The sequence below is a fragment of the Rhinatrema bivittatum genome, chromosome 9 (assembly GCF_901001135.1).
Source record: "Rhinatrema bivittatum chromosome 9, aRhiBiv1.1, whole genome shotgun sequence".
Lineage (NCBI taxonomy): Eukaryota > Metazoa > Chordata > Amphibia > Gymnophiona > Rhinatrematidae > Rhinatrema > Rhinatrema bivittatum.
Window position 1 is genome coordinate 194441120 of NC_042623.1, and position 22524 is coordinate 194463643.

The following is a 22524-nucleotide window of genomic DNA, read 5'->3' on the forward strand; positions in this document are numbered from 1 at the left end:
CGGAAGCTGTCGCTTCGGGGGCGGGGCGCTGTTGCTAGGTGCGCGGTTCCCCCCCCCTCCCGATTGGGCTATTTGGAAAGCGTTGCTATGGAGATTTTTTTGGGGGGGGGGGGGTTGGTTGCCTTAGCCCTCATTGGAGAAGAGAAGACTGGCGCTAATCGTGCCCCCCCCCCCCGTACTCAGCCCGGATGGAAGTAGCGGGACCCAGCAAGGCGGTTATCCGGGGCGCTGCTTGTCAAGAGAAGATGCTGTCGTCGCTGATGTCAGGCATTAGGGAGCGTTTCGTTGGGCGGAACTAAAGTTGCGGCGGTCTTGTTTCCCTCCGGATCCTTATTCTCCCTCTTGGTGGCCGTTATGGCGTCGGGGCTGCTGGGGAGTCGGGTCGGCGCTGCCTTCAGGCTGCTGCCCGCTTGGCTGGGCCGCGGCGCGGTGTACACGCAGAGCCGGGAGAAGCATCGCTGGCTGCGCCCTTACTTGAGGCTCTTGGAGCGGCAACGGCAGCTGGAAGGGCCCCCGCCGCCCACACCACGGTAATGTAGGCAGGCCCCGGCCTAGCATGGGATGGGGGGGAAGGTTGAGGTTGCTGACCTTAGTGATACCAATACCGTTAAGGAATGGGGGGAAAAAAAAACCATGGAGGATCCTTAGTAGCTAGAGAAGGGAAATAAACTAAGATGATCTGCAGTAACTTTTGGTGTAACATTTCTGAGCGGCAGTTACGACTCTCAACTACTTACTGGGCAGAGTGAATGGACCATTTAGATTTGTATCTGCTGTCATTTTCTTGTCCTGAGCTGTGTTACTGACGGGAAATGTTTGAGCTGTGGGAACCTCTGGCGACTCTTGAGTTAGAAGGGAAGTGACGGGCAGAAAAGTTATCACCGATTTGTAAGTCCCCCCCCCCCCCTTTTATTTTATAAATAACTTTCATGCGTTAGCAACACGGTGTTCAGATTGCACCTAGCTAGAGACCCGTGATCTATGACCAGTAATTTATTACACAGATTTAAAAGGTATCTTAATATGAAAGAACTGAGCCAAATAGCAAAAGCGAAACTAGTGTTGGGAAAACGAGCTTACCGTTGCTATCATTGAAGACATGGAAAGCTGCAATTCTGCTGCCCTGGAAATAAATCCTAAAGGGTGCGGAGAAGCCGTCCACTTGTCTCTAAGCTAAGTCAGATTTAGACAGTTTTATTGGTGTCAAAGTAACTAAGTTGCTTGCAGTCTACCAGATTTTTTTTTCGAACACGTTTTACTGTTGAAACAGTCCCCGATTCCAGAATAGAGCTAATGTAATTTCTATATAGTTTTATATAATTCTTGGTTTATATTGGCTTCTGAATGACTGCACTGTGTCTCTTGATTATAAGGTGAATTTTAAAAGCTGGGTGCATACCAAAATTGAGAGATGGGCGCACATGTAATATATGCACAAGTCCACCCAATTACCTAAACTGCCCACATGTGCACAAGTCCTGATGCACAAATATCTTGCTTCAGTGAAAAAAAAGGAGTGGAAGGTGTGCATTCCAGGATGGGGCCAAGAGATGTGCATTCAAGAACCTGCGCACCCAGATATATTTGAGCGTAAAGTTCCCTGTTCGTACCCCGATCAGTCCAGACTCCTGGCTTATTCATCCATGCCAGCAGATGGAGACAGAGAAAGTAAAACTGACACTGCTTCAAGTATCCTGATGCCATTTGCAGTTCCTCAGTATTTCTCTGTCTCCAGCAGATGGTGGCTGATGCTTAAACCTGCAGTTCATTTTTCCTCAGTGATTTTTCTTTTGCTAGTTTTGAGCCTTACTCCCAGGGATCGGGGTTGAGTCGGATGGGCTGGGGGTTGGTGACCCTCTTGTATGCCCAGTCCCGAGTACCGTGGGATGCACATCTGGTGGTCCAGAGCCCTCCCCTCCACGAAGTCACTTAGCTGACTGTTTTCTTGGGCTCCTTTTCCTCTTTTTCCCTCTCCTATTTGTAGCTTGCTGATTTGAGCTGGACAGCTCTCTTCAGTTTCAGGAGGGGGAACTTTTAGTGAGGCTCCTTCTTCTTCTTTAAGAAAAAAAAAAAAAAAGGAACCACAGGAACCGAGGCAGAAACAGCACAGTGGTGAGATGTCGTCGTCCCCCCGTCCGTCCCCCCCCCCCCCCCCGTGCGGTTTTTTATTCTCCCGGGGTGTTTATTTGGTTTTCAGGGCTGTTCCGGCAGCTTTTTTATTTGCCACACAGATGATTAGAGGAGCATGTGTGGAGCAGCTCCTGCGCGCTTGAATCGCCGCGGTCTTTGTGCATCTTGTTTCGGCTTGTGAACTCTCTCCACCCGCGAAACGGCAAAAATCGCATCTGCGTCAGCTCCTGCTGCATGGCACAGCTTTGCCCGCGTGCAGCTCCCCGCTGATATAAGTGTGAGAACAGTGGCCATTTTGGAGCCCCCAGAAAACAGGCCTGTGATTTTGGGGCCTGATGTGGAAGTTCCCCCGGCCCTTTCCCCGGTCCACCTGGGTCCTGTTGGGAGACAGGGGGAGGACATGGGGAGGTGTACAGCTGTTGCTGCAACGCCACACCCCTTCTCACCAGAGTATTTTGCTTCTGCACCAGGCCTACTTGGTGCAGCAAGGGGGGCTCAAGGTACCATGGGAAGGGGAGGGTCCTCCCGTTTTATCTCCGGTGTCCAGCTGTGGGCCGGTCGCTTCGGGGGCGGCGTGGGCCCCGTCGGCCAACAGGGTCACTCTTTCCACTGGTGCCCCTCCGTGGGGGGCTGTCTTAGACCCGGGTGAAGCGCTCTCGGGAGATTAAGCGGCTGATTTAGTGTATACGGACATGGGGCCGGGCACTGATGTGGACTCGGATCCAGCGGCCGAGGGGGATGACTCCAAGATACTCCACTTGTTCCACAAGGATGAACTTGCCCCTCTTATTCCCCAAATTCTAGAGGAATTTGGACTGCAGCCTCCACTTGAGGACTCCCTCAAGGATGGGGCGGATCTGGTCCTGGAAGACATACAGAGGCCATCTTCAGGTTTTCCGTATCATGCGTCCATACAGAAAATGGTGGACCAGGAATGGGAGGGCTCCGGATGCTGGTCTGCTTGTAGGTAGGGCAATGGCAAAGCTTTATACCCTACCAGAGCAGACCTTGGAGCTCTCTGCGCTTCCCAAGGTGGAAGCAGCGGTCTCGACTGTAACAAAAAAGACGACCATTCCGGTTGTGGGGGTGGCAGTGCTTGCTGAAAGATGTTCAGGACCGCAAGCTGGAGGTTCATCTCAAATGGATTTTTGAGGTTTCTGCTTTGAGCCTCCGGCCTGCCATTTGTTCTAGTTTCGAGCAGAGAGCTTGCTTGCGCTGGGCGTAGTGTCTCCCAGAGTGTCAGTCGACCGTAGGCACCCAAGGGTCTCCAGTTAGAGATTGGAAGCTTCTATTGCATATGTAGCAGATGCCTTATATGATTTGGTGCGGACGTCTTCCTGTATTATGGGGACTGCAGTAGCTGACGGCATCTTTTGTGGCTCCATAACTGGTTGGCGGACGTCCTAGCTGGCTTCCCTGCCTTTCAAATGCCATCTCATATTTGGAGAGCAGCTGGAACAACTTGTGAAGTAGTTAGATGATAATAATGTGCATAAATTGCCGGAGGACCAACCAAGGAGCAGGGTCAATTTTCCTTCCCGTGTGTTTTTTAGGGACAATAGGAGGTCTCATCTACCGAGGGGGGGCTTCAGCGATGCAATGGGCCTTTTCATCTCATGGTCAGGCCTGGGGGCAGTCCTTTCGAGGAGGATGTCAGCCCTTCAGAGCCCCTAGCAGTGGGGGATCCTCAGGGTCCAAAGCTGCGCAGTGAGGCGAGGTCGGTCCACTCCGTTCTTTTATAAGGGGTTGTTTGACTCGTTTTTATGAGGAGTGGGCCAAGATCACTCAGGATCAGTGGGTTCTCAGTGTGATAAGAGAAGGTTACATGTTAGAATTTGCTTGTCCCGTGCGCAACCTGTTCCTGGTCTCCCCCTGCAGTTTGTTGCAAAAGCAACAGGTGGTGGAGGAGACTTTAGACAGGTTGCAGCGCTTGGGGACCGTAGTCCGAAGAAATTCGGACAGGTCGCTATTCCATTTACTTCGTAGTCTCGAAGAAAGAGGGAACTTTTCACCTCATACTAGACTTGGAGAGTGAATGTGGCCTTGAGGATTCCCTGGTTTTGAATGGAAACTTTGCGATCGGTGATAGCAGCTGTGTGCACTCAGGAGTTCCTGGCGTCTCTGGACCTGTCTGAAGCATATCTACACATTCCGATTCGGAAAGATTATCAACAATACCCGAGGTTCATGGTCTTGGGGCAACATTTCCAGTTTCAGGCACTTCCGTTTGGGCTGGCCACGGCCCCCGTACCTTCACCAAAGTCATGTTGGTCATGGTGGCGACTTTGCGGCAACAGCGCATCCTGGTCCATCCTTATCTCGAAGACTGGCTCATTCAGGCCAAATTGGAGGGCAGTTGTTGCTCTGCCGTTCACACAGTGATTCAGACACTGCAATCTCTAGGCTGGGTGGTGAATTTAACCAAGAGCCACTTGATCCTGTCCCAGAATCTGGAATATTTGGGAGTGCATTTCGACACAAGGCAGGGCAAGTTCTTCTTGACTGAGGAGAGAGTGCACAAATTACAAGTTCAGATTCTGCCCTTGTCACGGTTGCAGATTCCCAGAGCTTGGGACTTCTTGCAGGTTCTCTGTTTGATTACATCCACTCTGGACTTGGTGTCGTGGACCTTTGCTCATATGCAGCAGCTTCAGAGAGCTCTCCTGGCACAGTGGAATCCCTTATCAGAGGAATTTCATCAACCTGTTTCCCTCACTCCTCAGGCCAGGGACAGTCTGTCTTGGTGGCTTCAAACACCGAACCTGGTGTAGGGTGTGGCGTTAGAGGTTTTGGATTGGGTCATCCTTTCTACCGATGCCAGTCTTTCTGGCTGGGGATCAGTGTGCCAGAAAAAAGCGGTCCAGGGCACCTGGTGGAGGAAGAAGTTTCTTGGTCTATCAATCGCTTGGAGACCAGGGCAGTATGCTTAGCGTTATTTGCCTTTCGGCCTTTGGTTCAGGGTTGCTCAGTACGAGTTCTGTCGGACAATGCAATGACCATAGCTTACATCAGTCGGCAGGGTGACACCAAAAGTCATTCAGTGGCACAGGAGGCGCAGGAGTTAATCCTTTGGGCGGAACAGCATCTTGTTCAAATAGCATCTCACATCGCAGGGATCGAGAACATTCAGGCTGATTTTCTCAGTCGCAGTCTTCTCGACCTTGGAGAATGGGAATTGTTTGACATGGCGATGTGGCTGATTTTCAGAAAATGTGGTCCTCCTCATGTTGATCTGATGGAGACCCGGCACATTGCGAAGGCACCTCGTTTCTTCAGCAAATGGAGAGAGTATGGAGCCGAGGGCGTAGACGCTCTCATATTGCCCTGGTCTCGGGGGAAACTTCTATATGTTTTCCCTCTGTGGCCTCTGGTAGGCAAGGTCTTGCACCAGATAGCGAAGCATCCGGGGGATATTGTACTCATGGCCTTGGAATGGCCTCGCCTGCTGTGGTTCGCGGATCTAGTAAACCTAGCAATCGAGGGACCTTTGCAACTCAGTCACCTTCCTCGTCTTCTACGGCAGGGCCCTATATTTTCCGACCAGGCAGATCGCTTTTGTCTAGTGGCTTAGCGTTTGAGGTCCAGGGGATACCCAGAGACAGTGATTACTACCCTTCTTCAGGAAAGACGGAAGTCCACCTCTTTGTCCATGTCCACGTATGGAAAGTCTTTGAGTCATGGTGTGTGTCTAGGGTTGGTCAGCCCTTGCGTTCTTTGTTGTCTCATGTTTTTTCCCTTCAGGAAGGGTTAGTCAAGGGCCTCACTTTCAACTTTCTTAGAGTTCAGGTGACAGCTTTGGCCTGCCTGAGAGGGAAGGTGTATGGATACCAATTATCTGCTCATCCCAACGCAGCTAGATTTATTCAAGGAGTCAAAATGTGTGTCCTCCCATGCGGAGAGTTGCCCTCCTTGGAATCTTAATCTCGTGCTTCAGTGTTTGTGTGGGGCTCCGTTCGAACCTATCCGCAGGGCAACTCTTAAGGATTTGATTCTGAAGGTCATTTTTCTTGGTAGCCATTTGCTCTGCAAGGAAAATTTCGCAGGCTTTGTCGTGCCAAGATCCTTTGCTTCGCATATCGGAGACAGGAGTATCTTTGCGGACGGTGCCTTCCTTTCTCTCGAAGGTGGTTTCCAACTTTCATGTTAATCAGACATTGGAATTGCCAGCCTTTTCAGACTTGTGATTCTGAAGTGGATGCTCGAGATCTTAGGCTGCTGGATGTTCGTACGGCATAGTCACAAATGAGTTTAGGTGGTCTGATCATCTTTTCGTCTTGTGGTGTGGTTCAAAGAAGGATTCTCAGGCCTCCAAATCTACCATTTCAAGGTGGCCTAGGGAAGCTATTGGCTCGGCTTGCATCCTTAAGGGTAAGCCAGTTCCGGAAGGTTTGAGGGCCCATTCTACTCGGTCTCAAGCAACCTCTTGGGCGGAGGCCCAGTTGGTCTCTCCACAGGAAATTTGTAGAGCGGCGACTTGGAAGTCGCTCCATACCTTCACTAAGCACTTTCGGTTGGATATGCGGGATCCAGAGGCTCAATCCTTTGGCGAGAGTGTTTTGCGAGCAGGACTTTCCAGGTCCTACCCTCATTAGGGAGCTTTGGTACATCCCAGGAGTCTGGACTGATCCGTGATACTACAGGAATGGAAATTAGCAAGTAAGAACCAATTTTCCTTTACTTCGGCTATGGAAGAGGTATAAGTCTAAATAAAAAAAAAACCAAAACTTCCAAGCATTTATGAAGTGTTTGAGGGGTATCTGATAACTGAGGGGAGTACAAGGTGGACCTGGCTGTAGACAGGGAGAACTGGTGAAACTGGTCATGGTGTGGCCGCGTGCCTGTTATAAAATTCTCTCACTTGCACTGCTCAATGCTGTCATTACGCTACTGTGCACACACAAGCTTACAATTAGGTACACACATGCGTGCGCCAAGGCAATTTTACAACGTGTGCAGGATATAAAATTGCCATATATTTGCCTCCACGTGCCCATTTGAAAGTTACTGTCCCTGTGTGTAATTTTTTCTTAATTTATTGCTACTGAAAAGAATAAAAGCAAATTTTGCAGTTTGTATTTTTGTTTTGTGCGAGACTAAATCGGATTCATAGAGTAAAAAGTCTTGCAGATGGGGCTATCCAAATGCTTTTGTCAGATGGTTCTGCAGAATTGAGCCTTAAGTGTTCCAGGCCTGTAACTAAAGATCTTATCAGAAACCAGCAGTAACAAAGATTATACAGCAAGATTGGACATGGATTTAAAGTAGTAATGCAAGAGAGAGATAACTCGGTAATCAGAACACACACACGTGAGACAGACCAGTGATTATGGTGAAAATCTGACATACGTTCAGGAGTAGAATTCAAAAAAATTCCAGGATGAATTTAAAAAAAAAAAAAAAAAAAAAGGCATAATCAAATAGCAACGAAACTTTAAACTTCATGCCCAAAGTAAGCTTTTTCTTAATCTATATTTTTATTGATCATTCAGACATGAAAGGCAATATAAATACGTCACAATTTTTCTTTTTTTGTCTTTTGATTTGTTCAGCTTTATAGGAAGTGCTCTTTGACAGATAATCATATGGCATCCATGTTTCATAGTACTGCTTAACATTTTCAGCATTTCATCCTTGAATGGTTAGTGGTAAAATGCATCATTGTACACCTTTAACTAGACAAAATTGTTTCATGTAAACTTGGATGTTTTCTGTGATTTGGAGATTAGTGCATGCCAAGCTGTAGCTTGGCTTTTTTTTTTTTTTTTTTAATTTTGGTTCACTTTGTATGTTTTCAGCTCACATAAGCCTAACTGGGACACTGAAGCAGAGATTCAAGCTTTCTGTCACCGCTTGCATGAAACATTTTCCATGGATCTTCTCAAAACGGCTTTTGTGAATGCCTGCTATATTAAAAGCGAGGAGGCCAGGCGACGAGAACTTGGGTTAGACAGAGAAGCAATTGCTCTGAATCTGAAGAATAATCAAGAGCTGTCTGACCTTGGGGCGTCCTTTGCTCACACTTACCTCACCGACTGCTTCAAAGACGCTTACCCAAAGTTGCCCTCTGAGGGCGTTGCTGCTATCGTTGCTTTCATCACCAGCCCGGAGCGCGTGTGCTACGTGGCTAGAAACCTGGCCGTGGAGGATTTGACACTGAGCGCTGAATTTCCTGTCCCACAAGATGTGCTGCTACAGACTTTCAATGCCGTGCTGGGAGCACTGCTACAGAGTGCAGGGCCACAAAGGACAGAGTTTTTTATCAGGGTAAGCTAGTCCTTGTTAGTTGCAAGCGAATATATTTTAGAAATCCACCAGATGAACAGAAATGGGGAAACCAGATCACTAAACTGTGTTATGGCATAGGTTAGCTGCTAAGTTGCTACATTTATGTGTTGGTTACTCTTTGGAGCATTCCAAAAACTGCCTTTGTGCTGCTTTTTTCAGGAGATGTATTTATTATTTAATTTCCATAGGGTCTGCTCTTGGTATCCCACCAAAAAGTGTTCCTTAACTGAACACAAAATACAGTTAGAACGCTTTACTATTTACAATTTCTATAGGTTTCACATGGTAAGCACGTGTTTACAAGCATAACAGGGGCTTCTGAACATTCCTCGAGCTCCGTGTGGGTAAAAGTATATGTGCGGCATGTCTTTTTTTTTTTTTAACCCCTACCCCTAATCTAGTTTAGCACTATAGCTACAGTCCTTAGCCAGAGGTCACAGACTGCAGCTCCCTCCTTAACTGGGAATGTGTGTATCCTGAGTTTGGCCAGCATTCCTTCCTCTTCCAAATCCCTTTCCCTTATACACAAGACTTTACACAACCAGAACATCACCTGGCTAAACAACTCGGTCTTCTTCAACACCTCCAACAGACCAATCAGATCTGCCTATAAAGGAACCCTTCACATCCCCTCTCCTAAAACTACACAACGATCCTCCACTAGGGACAGAGCCCTCTCAATAGCAGGACCCATCAAGTAGAACTCAATGCCGCCCGACCTACGCATTGAACCCTGCACGCAGAAATTGAAAAAAAAAAAATTAAAAACGGGGCTCTTCAAGCTAGCCTACCCCTAATCCCCCACCGCCCCCCCCAAAACATCTGCTAACTTATCTGCTCGAGATGACCCAATCCCCTTCATGCTTGTTCTTCACCTTGTCCAAAGTTATCCCCTTACTTTAAATTGACAATTTTATATATAGTTACTGATATAGATATATTTATTTCAGCAGTTATGTGCTCTCTTCTTAATGTTGTGTACTTTCTCTTACCATGCTATGCAAACTAATGGTTCCATGTAATCTCTCTCTCATTATTATGTTCAATGTAAACCGATACGATGTGCAAACTGTTATCGGTATATTAAAAACCTTTAAAGAAATAAATAATCAAAATCCCTTATACTCTGCTTAATTTGGATCTGATATTTGGAACCCTGATTTCAGTTTATGATGGAGGAACAGTCGCTTTATTTCTTACTCTAGGAAGCATTTATATCGTGGTAATGTATTTTTCTGTTACAGTGTTTGTTGCAGGCGCATCGTTTATTACAGCTTAGGTTCTTCCACTCTCTCTCTTCAGCTGATTCTTTTTTTTTTTCTAATTTTTTAGGACTTTTTGATTACTCAGATGATTGGCAAGGATCTCTTTGATGTCTGGACCCTTGTAAACCCCATGGGTTTGCTGGTGGAGGAACTGGCCAAAAGAAACATTTCCGCTCCCGAACCGAGGCTCACCAGGCATTCGGGAGTCAGCACCGTGGTACCGCTGTATTTTGTTGGATTGTATTGGTTAGTAAAACTTCTTCTTCTTCTTTTTTTTTTTTTTTTTAAAGCTTGGTCTTGATGCTTACCAGTTTTACTTTTATCTTTTCTAATCGTTTTCATCTGTTTTTCCCTTGAGGGGTTCATAGCCTTACAGGCCCTGTGAATACTACGTTGCAGTCTAAAACATCTCTGGATTCTTTGTCCCCTTACACTCAGGTTTCTTGAAGACCAAACTTTAAAAAACTTGTAGTTGTGCTACCTCATTATCTAGTGAGGAAGGAGCATTCATGCAGCGTTAGCTTTAAGGCCCCTACCCGTGTGCTAGTTCAGTTAAGGTTAACTCCGAATTACTGCAGCCTAGAATGGCAACGAATATTAGAGCTGTCACATGCAAAGCAGCTCATTTAGTATTAAAATGGGGTTAAAGCAAATAGTGTTAAGCGGCACGATTTACATGCATCCACTGGTAATGCAAAACCTTAGTTTCACCTCCATAAGATGTAAATCAACTCACTTTTCCATTATCCCTCTTGCTCTGCCAGTGTTATTTCGCTGGCTGACCATTATGTAGTCGTCTGCCCCATTTGTGAGAGCACCTATGTTAAAATAGGCTGCTATTGTGTGTAATCAGTTGATTTTAGTGCAACCTAGAACATTGGCCCAGGGTGGAAAGATTTTCTGAGAAGTTAGATGCCAGCCAAAACATTTTTAGGAGCCAAAGTAAGATATATATATATATATATATATATATATATATATATAATTTTTTTTTTTTTTTTTTTGCTTTAAATGTTTTCTGCTAAACTTGCTTTTTTCTGTCAATAAGCAGGACTAAATTAGCCATTACATGCAGATAATATCATCTGTTACCTTTTTCTTTAGAGGAAGACTACAAAATTCTTTCCTCTTTTTTTCTGGCCTTAGGTCTTGTATTCATTTTTTCTTTCTTAGTTGCCTCGGCAGCCCCTCTGCAGCATTTAATACTAAAAAAAACAATGAGAAGGAAAGATGATTTGTTATCAGAAGGCCACTCCCTGCAGCTCTGGCTTGCAGGTTGACTGGTTGAGTAGAGCTTCTCACACAGGGCTCCCCATAGCGCTGGATTCCAGATCCACCGTGGGCTGTGGGGAGCACAATAAACTTTCCAGTCTTCAGGAAACCTGGCCATACTAGTGCTAGCGACACTCCAGCTCCATAGGAGCAGCAGAGTTTCTCTATGCCCTATGGCTAAACGCTGCCCATAGCGCCGTTGTCTCCGTGCTGTTGAGGAGGCGTTACACTTTCCAGCTGTGCGCCATCCGGCCCTGTCAAGGATGTGGCATTTATGATCCTGTCAATGTAAGCATTCTCAGCACCGTCATCTCCACTGATGCAGCTGTCGCTCTTACCACTGTCGACGCAGAAGTCCTCGGAGTCCTTTGACAGGCTACACCCTGGAGGTTAAAGGGTAACGCCCCCTCTATTGCCAGTAACTGGTAAAAGATGGTTATTTACTACTGCAAGGGGGAGTTCCACCCTCTCCTTGGCCTAGATAAAATCAGTCCAGCCTACTTCTGAAGGTCTCCACCCTAATCTACATCTGTCTTAAATGGGAAGGAAATTAGACCTCAAATACCATGCAGAGATCCCCTGGAATTTGGGATAGTGCAATTACCACATATTTCAGCTGTAGTAGAATCTGCTCCCTGGCAGAGTATGTGAATGTTTGAGCGCAGCAAACACAAAAATACTCTGCCGGGGAAGGATCACAGATTCCTGGAAAATTTCAATAAAATATTTCAAAGCGCCATGCTTAACGCTCACCAATTCTACAGGATTCAATATTTTGCACAATTGTATACAAAAACTGAAAGTTTTTTCCCCACAGGTGAAGGTAGAATCGTATACTCTCAGCCACTTGATTCTGTATACTCCATCTTATTTGTTCTCTCTATGCAGCATTCAGACCTACCATTACAGTCCTCAGCCAACTCCACTGGAGCTAGCCATATGGCCTGCAAGGATATCCACGAAAAGTTGGCAAACACATCCTGCCGGAGTGATGACTTTTTATTTTTTTTTTTTTTCAGAGAAATACTCAGAGAAACAGTAGCACATGGAGGTACAGTCCATCTCCCCAGGACCGGAACAACAGTCTTTAAGGCATTACCTTCTGTGCTTTTAAAAAGACCATATTTCCAGAGACTACCCTTCCAGCAAGTCTCTGGGTACCAGATGCCGTCTCTACTTCCACAACAGCAACAACTTCTGTCTTGCACTTGACAGCAAAAAACACTATCGGCCAAAACTGACACAGCAAGTCCAGCCTAAGCCTGGACCAAATTTTCAAACCCATCAAGTAGCTTCTCCAGTAGAGGAGGTGGAGAATCCTGCACTACCTGAAGGAGTGGTGCAAGGTCCTCAGAGATTGCTGGGTTCTCATGATGATGTAGTCTGGATACCCCTTGCGGCTTTCTTGTTAATCCTTCGATCCAGATCTGTCTCACTTGATGTAACTCGGCCTGGAGGTGGAGTTGCTCCTCGAACAGCAGGAGCTAGAACCTGTTCCTCCACAACACCATGTCCAGGGGTTCTAGTGCTACTTCCTCATCCCCCAAAAATCTGGGGGACTGAGACCCATCCTGGATTTAAGGGAGAAATCCAGAATGATTTCCCTCTTCACAATTCTCCCCTTTATCCAGAAGGGGGGAGTGGATGTGTACTTTGGATCTAAAAAATGCTTATGCACATATTTCCATCCATCCTTCCCACTGACATTACCTGCAATTTATAGTGAATTCTTACCACTATCAGTAAACAGTGCTTTCTTTCAGAAGCACTAAGGGTCTTCACCATGTACCTGGCTATAGTAGCAGCACATCTGCAGCATCAGGTCTTTCCTTACTTGGACGTCTGGCTTGTGATTACGAACTCCAAGGAAGGTATATTATCCTCCTCATACAGTTGCTAAGATTCCTAGTACATTTTGAGATACCAGTTGAGTTTCCATGTTGGGAAATCATATTCATTGGATCAGGGAGAGTTTTCCTTCTGTCAGGCTAGGCAAATACTCTCGGATCACTGGCATACAAACTGTTGACTGGATCTGGTTGTTTTGTTCCACATGGCAGTGGCAATTCATGTTGATTTCACTTACCCGCCTTCACATACAGCTCCTGTAATGGTGTCTCCGCTCCCAAAGGGGCCAGTTTAGTCAACCTTTGTCAATCAGGGAAACAGGTTTTCTAATCCAATTACGAGAAATCCATGATCCTCCTCTTACAATGGGTACAGTTCACAGGCGCACAGATTCATTGAATCCAGAGTGTATCTCCCTTATGAGTGAGCCCTTAAACTTTGCTTTACAGGAAACAGATTTCTAAGGTGCAGAAAGATACCACACAATATTACTCAACGCACAATATTGTTGTGAACCGTTACGGTGGAACCCGAGTGACGGTATACAAACCAATAAATAAAGCTCTGGAATTTGTTGCCAGAGAATGTGGTTAGTGCAGTTAGTATATCTGGGTTCAAAAAAGGATTGGATAAGTTCTTGGAGGAGAAGTCCATTAATGGCTATTAATCAAGTTTACTTAGGGAATAGCCACTGCTATTACTGGCATTAGTAGCATGGGCTCAACTTAATGTTTGGGTACTTGCCAGGTAACCTGGATTGGCCATTGTTGGAAACAGGATGCTGGGCTTGATTGACCCTTGGTCTGACCCAACATGGCAAGTTCTTATGTTCTAAGGGTGACAATTTAACAACAAATGAAACAGCTAGGCTGATGGCTAATTCCCTGCATCCTTCAAAAGGGGTCTCCATGTTTTATTCTTCCTCACTAAGTCTTGCTAGCAACAGATACTGCCACAAAAAGTTGGGTGGGCCCATACAGGACCTTTTCAAACTCAAGAAATATGATCATTTATTGGAAAACAATTTCAAATCAACCTAGAATTGAGAGCAATCAAGTAAGCTCTAACAGCATTCTCTCCTTTCAGGGGAAGAGCATTCTCATTCAGACAGATAATCAAGTAGCCATGTTTTATGTGAACAAACAAGGAGGCACAGAGCCATGGAATCTGCCATGAAGTGATAAAGCTACGAGAATGGGCATGCAGACATGAAGCTGTTTTCCAAGCAACCTACTTTCCAGAAATGTCCATGTTAGCAGATCGCCTCAGCAGAAGTTTTTGACCACGTGAATGGTTTCTCTAGCAGCCATCAGACTATTCAGCCTATGGCAAGGCTGGCCAACTCTGGCCCTCGAGAGTCACAAATGGGCCTGGTTTTCAAGATGTACCCAATGAATATGCATGAAAGAGAGTTGCATACAATCTCATGTACATTCATTATGGACATCCTGAAAACCTCGTCTGTCTGTGGCTCTCGAGGACCCGAGTTGGCCACCCCTGCCCTCTGTGTCAGAGCAAAACAGGAACCTGGAATTGTTTTTTGCCCCATTCTTTCATGTGAACTAAGATCAGCTCAGGATGCTTTCCTGCTTAATTAGAATCCAGATCTCCTGTATGCTTTTCCACTAATGGCCAGAATGGTGCAAAAAATGGCCCCATCTGATTCTAATAGCCCCAGCATGGCCCAAACAAATTTGGTTCGCATATTTAGTACAGCTGTCCAGCATTCTCCAATTCCTCTTGGGTAAAATGCATCCTTGTTAACTCAAGAGGGGAGCTCTTTCATCCAAATCTTCCCTCATTCACCTTGATGGCTTGGATGTTGAGCATTCAGTAATCACTGGATTGTCTTTACCCAAGTGTCTGGCAAAAAAAACAAACAAAAAAAACTAGAAAAATCTATGGGTTTAAATGGAGAAGGTTCTCCACATGGTTTCAACACCATACCTTGGATCTGTTCGCATGCAAACCCAAAGAGTTACTGAACTATTTACTCATTCTTTCAGATTCAGGTCTTAGCACCTCATTGGTGATAGTACATCTCAGTGCCATAGCAGCTTACCATGCTCAATTCGAAGGCAAACCTAGCTCAGCTCATCTGTGAGTTTCCAAAGTTCATGAAATGCTTATGGTTTACTAATCTTCCAGTCATAAAACCACCTGTCCCGGGATCAGAATGGGTGTAATGAGGGCATCCCTGCTGCTGCTGCTTCATGAGCCCTTTCGGACTGGTTGGAGGTGGATATGTGAGCCCTTGAGGCCAATGCTAACAGGAGAAGGTCCAGCCTGCAAGCAGCCCGATGTCTGTCAACTGACAGGTGGCGGGCCACAACCAGGCCATAGGGGACAAAGTCTGAAGAACAGGCAGAGTTCAAGGCAGGTAACAGGTGAGGTCCGGTAACAGGCTGAATTCGAGGTAGGCAGCAGACAAGGCAAGGATCCAGTGGTCAAAGTCCCAGGATATGCAGATATAGAACCTATTGCTCAGGCATCGCTCAACAGAATATATGCAGGAAGAGTGCTGTTACCATCCGGGCAAGCCACAGGAAGTCCATGGTTCTGGGCCTATAAAACCAGAAAGCAGACTAAGGCCAGAGACTATGCCAGGTTGCAGAAGTCAACACTGGAGGTATGTTACAACATTGGATTTGGCTTTTCTCAAGTTCCTAATGTCGAAAATAATCCTGGTGGCAGGGCTGTCGGCAAGGAGAGTCGGCAGGCTTCAAGCATTACTTCATTTTCCACCTTATACACACAATTCTTCCACAATAGAGTGGTGGTCTGCATCCACCCAAAATTTCTACCAAAAGTAGTATCGGCTTTTCATATTAGTCAAGCCATTGTGTTGCCTGCATTTCTCCCAAGGCACACACATGGAGGTGAGAAAGCCCTTTCATATTTTACTGTATCACAGCCTCTTCAGGCTTCTCCAATATTCGTCTTTTACGATCTGGATGGGCTGGGAGTAACAGTAGCCAAACATACGTTATCCAACTGGCTAGCATAATGCCTTCAGGTGAGAGCCATGGCTGCATCAGTGGCTCGTTTGCGAGCCTCTCAAAGACATCAGTAAAGCTACAACTTGGTCATCAGTACAAACCTTTGCATCCCATTACTATCTGGACAATCTGTGAGAGTGACAGTTAATTCGGAGGAAGCCATTTTATGTTGCCTGTTCACTCAGTAGTCTTCTCTCCATGCTGGGGTCTGGGTTACTTACTTCAGTAAATGCTCCGCTGCAACTCCCAGCTTGGGACTTCCATACATGTAATGGCTAATTCAGCCCTGCTTATAGACGGAAAATGCAAGTTTGCATATCGTAAATGGTGTTTTCTGTAGATGGTGGGATGAATTTTGCCATACTAAGTACCCATCCGCCTCTCTGGAGAGTTGATTACCTAGCTAGACTGAGGAGACTCACAAGGTAATGCCCGAGCAGGAATTCATGCACATTTTCAGTAGAGTTAAAGCTCTATCATTTGAGAGAGGACCATTTGGTGCTGCCAAATGACGTCACCCGCATTAGTCCTGGTGGAATTCTGCGCTAAATTCCCCCCCCCCCCCCCCCCCCCGGCTCAGAATTGCCAAATTCTGCCCATAAAATGGCAAAGGAGACTCCAGCATGCCACAAATGTAGCTGCGCCATTTGCAGCAAAGATGAAGGCCCCGGTGAGAGGTGGCGGGGGTGGGGGGGGGGGAGGTGAAAGAGAGAGCGTGGGGGTGGGTGCCAGAGAGAGAGGGAGCCTATATGAGGAGATTGTGAAGGAGTGTGTATGTGTGTGAGAGATTGGGAGCTTGTGTGTATGTGAGGGTGCTAGCCCGTGTGAAGGGATTGTCTGTGTGTGAGACAGAGCCTGTGTGAAGAGGTGCGTGAGAGAGAGACATAGGTAGTCTATGTGAGAGAGAGAGAGGGAGCTTGTGGGTAGTCTGTGTGAGAGAGAGAAGGACCCTATATGAGGAGATTGTGAAGGAGTGTGTATGTGTGTGAGAGAATGGGAGCTCGTGTGTATGTGAGGGTGCTAGCCCGTGTGAAGGGATTGTGTATGTGTGAGAGAGAGCCTGTGTGAAGGGGTGCGTGAGAGAGAGACATAGGTAGTCTGTGAGAGAGAGAGAGGGAGCTTGTGGGTAGTCTGTGTGAGAGAGAAGTACCCTATATGAGGGGATGTGTATGCGAGAGAGAGGGACTCTGTATTTATTTTTGTTCTTTTAATCCTATTTTCCTGGAGGGTGTCCAATCTTTTCACTTTTTCTCCTATGACGTGTTGCCCTAGAGATCCCTTCCCTCCCTTCCGTAATTCCAGTTGTCCCTCCTTTAACTCTTCTGTTTAATCTGTTTCTTACGCAGTCTTCCCCAGTAGATCTAATATGCTTGTCTTCAACATTTTCCAGCATTTCTTGGTTCTGTTGTTCCATCTGTCTAACTTCCTGTTTCTCTTCTTCCGTTGCATTCAAAACCTCTTGACCACGTTCAGTCGGTTACTCCTTACTTGAATTCTAATGCTGCTCTTAATAAGCTTCAGCCAGGGCTTTGCTCTTCATATTGCTTCCAGTCTTCATTCTGCTAGCTCACGTGGTTCGTCTTCAGCCTTTTTTAATGTGGTAAATCCTGCGCATTTGCTTTCTGCCTCTGGTACTGTTAAGGCTTGGTGCCATTCATAGTTTTCTAATTATACTTTTCTCTGTTTCTCACACACTGCTTCCTTCCCCTAACTCTTAATAGTTGCTGTATCATGGAATTCTGCTCTTGGGCCAGCTTTCTTCTCCCTTTACCCACATTCCTTGAGTTCCTTTCTATTTCTCCCTTGCTTTTTTTTTTATATGTATACAGACGATATGCAATTATTTCTTTCCCCTCCATTCATTTATTTTTGAATGGCTTTTCAAATTGGACATCTGCTTGTAAAGTCTTCATTGGGCCCAGAAGAAGGAAGAGAGGTGGTACCTTGGGCCCTGGGAGAACAGGGGTGGGGGGGACGTTAGGGAGGGGAGAGAGAGGATTGTACGAGGGGTGGTGGAACTGTTACCCCCTGCAGTAGAGAGGGAGTGGAGGAGGAGAGTGAGAACTGTATGGGGGAAATTGGGAAATACATTCACCAGGTAGTCCCGTTTCTGCCTTGCCCTACTCCTTCCAAGTTCCCTTCCCTCAAAACAAATGATTTGGTTTAGAGAGGGGTTGGCGAGAGTACACGGCGTGTACATTTTCTCCCTGATGAGTCCTAGAGAAAGTTTTAGAATCCGTCCCTTCCCGTTCTGTTAGGAGTCTTTGAGAATTAGATTCTAACCTTGTGTTTAGGCCTTGGATTACTGCTTGTCGATATCATCTCTATCGTAATTGGTATTTGTTCTGATCTTGTAGCATCATCCACTGAGTGTCCATTCTGTTAGTTCTAGACTGGATTTCTGTAATGCTCTGCCTCCGATCTTATTCTCTTGTTACAAAAACCTGTGCTTGTCTTATTTTACTTGAGGTTTTCATTCTCCTGCTCCCTCAGATTGGATTGCTAGTCCTTTTTTATTTTACACTTCTTTTATTTATCATGCCTGTCAGTTTTCTGCACTCCTGCCTCTTTCCACCCTTCACCGTTGGGTTCTGGCCAGCCATTTCTGCTCTTAATGACTGCCTGCCTGTCTCTGTGCATCTTGGCCCACTCCTCAGACTAATACTGTGCTGCATGCGACGCCTTGCCCTCTTTCCGTGCGCTCTGCTCCCTCTTTCCACAGTTAAAGAAAAGGTTGATCCTCCTTCAGGTTGTGCATTGTCATCCATGAATATTTTGATTTGATTGTTGGTTTTTATATACTTTTACTAAGCTTATTGGTGCTGCCTTCCTCTCTCTGGCACCTTGGAGGTTTTTCTGGATTAATTTTAAGTGCAGTTTTTTTAATCCTATGTACTTCTTATTTTTGTCGTTTTATATGTTACTAGCTGTGCAACCTGTTGAAAATTTAACAGAGGGTATGTAGCCTTCCCTTTCTGTCCTCTGCGGCTGCCAGTGTTCCCTTCCCCCCTGCGGCTTGGCACAGCCAAGAACGCCCTCTTGTGGTAAGAGCCGGAGCAGTACAGGTAGAGGAACGCCGGGAGTTTGAAAGCTGTGCGTTATATGTATAGATACATGGACGTAAGGCGCCAAATGAAAATAATGTACAAATGTGTAGTCTGAAGTCTGTTTTAAAGCTCTTCCCCTGACTTCTTCTTACAGTGAAAAGAAGCTGATAGCAGAAGGCCCTGGAGAAACTATGCTTGCTGCAGAAGAGGAGGCTGCTCGGGTGGCACTGCGCAAGCTCTATGGTTACACTGAGAACAGACGACCTTGGGATTACTCTCGATACGGACAGAGTCCAGGAGTAGTAAAAGCTCTCGTCAGTAACTAGATCGCTGAAGCTGCATCTGTCCCACAGTGCTTTCTGATGATGGAGGAAGGATTTGCTTTTTTTCTACTTTCCCCAAGATGCTTATGAAGTTATTAAAGTCTCCTATTCATTACCGATTTTAATTTTACTGTGAGTAGGTGGGGAGTGGAAACCAATGCAATCCGTAGAGTTAATTCATTAGGAGAAGAAATGCTGAGCAGCCAAGCACCCTGCTGTCTCTTAGCCTGCCCATCACTCGCCAGAGGCTGCGCCAGCTGTTGGGTGCAACTCACATTAACATTTTCGCTGCAAGCAGGAGGGCACGGCTGCTTTAGTCCTGGATGTGATCGTACAGTTTCGCTACCAAACCCCATCATCTTCAGAGGGCATTGTCATTATAAAGTTGATGGCGCTGCGATTTTTGTCTGTATAAAAGCTTATGCGGAAGAGAAAATCGTGACAATTATCCGTGTAACAGTTTTTGTTTTTCTATAAATCAGAAGTATAGTTTTAGTCTGTTTTAAATTAATAATGTGAATATTTTCACAACCGTACAGTGCAAGAAAAAAAAAAGTATTCATCTTGTAAGGATCTTTGACAAAATGCTGTCTCCTTGAAAATTTCAGAAGGGCAAGAATCCCTCCAGTTTTGTTTTATGTCTAAACTAAGGACCCAGTCCATCCCTATCTAGGAGCCGCGCAGTGCTCCACCTCTGGCTCCCGAGCTGCGGCTTGGGGAGAAGCCTCGGGCCAGAGACCACAGATATAAACGTGGGCCAGTCTGCCCTTCACCCTTTTTTTGAGCGGATGGGGAAAGAGGCAAGTTGCACCTGTTATGGTTGTGTGCTCCTTTTTTTTGGGTCTGCTGTTTGTGGGTTTCCTGCTCTGTCAGAACTAGGATTGGGATCTGGGACCATTTAGCTTTCATCTGACATTGCTTGACCTAAATGCTGCCACTAGGTGTCGTGGTTGTGCAGTGACTGGGTCCCCCTTCCCTTTGGGGTGAATGCTACTTGTTCTTGCGGGGGGCTATAGAACCATGTGTGTCTTCTACAGCCAAATAGGGGGCTTTCCCCCATTTTAACTTTCTTTTCCCCCCTCACCTAGTCCAGCCATCATAGCAGTAAACTTTGGCAACCCTTACTCCCAGTCATGGGGTCCCTCTAGATTTCAGTGTATGTGCACCCCGAGTCTGACCAGTAGATTCAGTATTGCACAATAGGTGGGACTCTCTTACCGGGGTTATGAATGAATATTCAGCAGAATTCCCTGTGCACTTAAGGTATCTACCCTGTCTTATGCCACCAAGAACAAAATCATGTTTGGGAGAAAAAGAAAGTTTATAGTCCAGAACAAACTCTGGACTCATTAATGGACTCCCTAATCCCAAAGTCTTGACAATTAGAATCCCTAACTGCAGCAAAAAATAGATAAATGTGTGACCACATACATATGTGCACTTTGCTTCGTGACATTACTAGCGCATAGATGTTACTACAGGGTGGCAAATGCCCTCTCCCCAAAGTCTTGGCTGGCACCTCTAACCCACTGTGACTGCTGCTGCTTCCAGGCTGAGCTCTCTTCTTAGCTCTCCTGTGGTCCATGCAGTTGAAACATGAGATACATGAAACACACAGGGCTCTATGTATGAAGCCCCGTCCAGTTTAAACATCATCTGAATTGCAAGAGACCCCCGTGCTTCCCACAGATGATGTTTGAACCATGGCCATGCTGAGGGGGTTGACTTGATGTGTTGAAATGCCACTTTGGCTTGCCCACCTCCAAATATTACTGTACTAGAGATAATGACTCAGCATAAATTAGTATTTACTGAATTCATTGAGCAACTTTGGTCTGCTATGTTAAGAAAATAATGTTTGCTCAGGAAATCCCTAAATATTGCTATTTATGCCTGACCAGAATCCGTGGCACTGAAAATAAGCAAATTATTCCTTCTGAATTCTGCTTTGCAGACCAGCAGATTCAATTAGCTTAAAAATGGGATGCTAAACGAGCTTAGCTGCATTTTTTTTTTGCCAATAAAAGCGCCTTCCTGCACCAGAGTTTCGCAAGACCTGATGGAAAAGTATAAGTGCAGAAATCAAACAAAAACACTTTAGCTTCTAAGGCAAGCAACACACCCATTACTTCATGTAACCATGACTGCACATCCCTCCAATAGGCTTGAATACACTCACATTACCAGAAACTGTGCCCCAGTGACCCCACCACGATGACATTTCAGACGGATATCAGAAGACACCAAATAACACTGAAACGCTTCAGCCACAGTAAAATACACATAAAAGAAACAAACTGACAGGGTCATTTATCAAATAGCGTTTTCGCATATGTTAAGCACCACTCTACAAGACAGACACAAGACCGACAAGAGATGCTTACAAAGGTTCACTTCAAGTACCTCCAGCCAAAACTACCAGACACATCACGCTTAGAGATCGGGCATTCTCCACAGCCGGTCCAACTTTATGGAACTCCATTCCCCCGGATCTTAGAATGGAACCCAGCATCTCAACATTCAAGAAAAAACTCAAGACGTGGCTGTTCACGCAGGCATTTCCTAACTCCAACATTATTTAATCTCCCATCAATCAACACGCTTCGCTAGTAATAACGTTAATAAATGTTATTTATTCAATGCTATCTATACTTATATATAATTATCTGATCTTCATTTTCCTTCTCACTCCAAGTTATTGATTTCCTTGTTATATGTAACTGCTTTTTCTGCACTATTGTTCAAATTGTAAAGTTTTATTATTATTGCACCCCTGTTTCTTGTGAACCAGCATGATGGGACTATCGTCCTGAATGTTGGTATATAAAAAAACTTAAATAAATAAATAAGCACCTTTAACGCATGCGAAAACGCCTTTAATGCATGCGATAGCACCATAACGTATGGTGCGATGCAAATCAGAAAAAGAGTTGGGGCGGGAGTGAACACAGATTTTAGCTACACCTTTTTCAGTAGCGTTAAGCCGTTGCACGTGAAGAGCGCTATTACATTCACTCCGCGTTAGATGCACGTCGAATAGGTGCTAATCCTCTTATTGCATTAGGGGATTGATTAGCGCCTATTCTACCTGCGTCTAACTGCACGTTAAGAGTGCGCTCGGCTCAGCGCACCATGTTGCATCAGCCCCTTTGTCAGCAAGCAATTTAGCAAGGTTTGTGGGAAAAAAAAAAAAAAACACGTTGATACACATTCGGACCATAAACATTACAGAGAGTGACCGCTTGACCAAAAAGCGTGCCTATAACTATTCATTATCGACCACCAGGATCAGTGATCACTTGAATCAATTGAAAAGAGGCCCGTTTCCCTATCAAGATGGCGACCTCAGATTTCT

The 22524-nt window shown here is 45.7% G+C and overlaps 1 protein-coding gene across 1 annotated transcript; it reads left to right on the plus strand.

The window, feature by feature from the left end:
• The first annotated feature begins 151 nt into the window (after window positions 1–151).
• Window positions 152–21208, plus strand: LOC115098472 (39S ribosomal protein L44, mitochondrial-like). The gene is made up of 4 exons (XM_029614990.1): window positions 152–530; window positions 7926–8394; window positions 9748–9926; window positions 19001–21208. Exons 1-4 carry the CDS (start codon window positions 355–357, stop codon window positions 19170–19172), a joined length of 996 nt encoding a protein of 331 aa, XP_029470850.1. The 5' UTR covers window positions 152–354; the 3' UTR covers window positions 19173–21208.
• Window positions 21209–22524: the final 1316 nt, after the last annotated feature.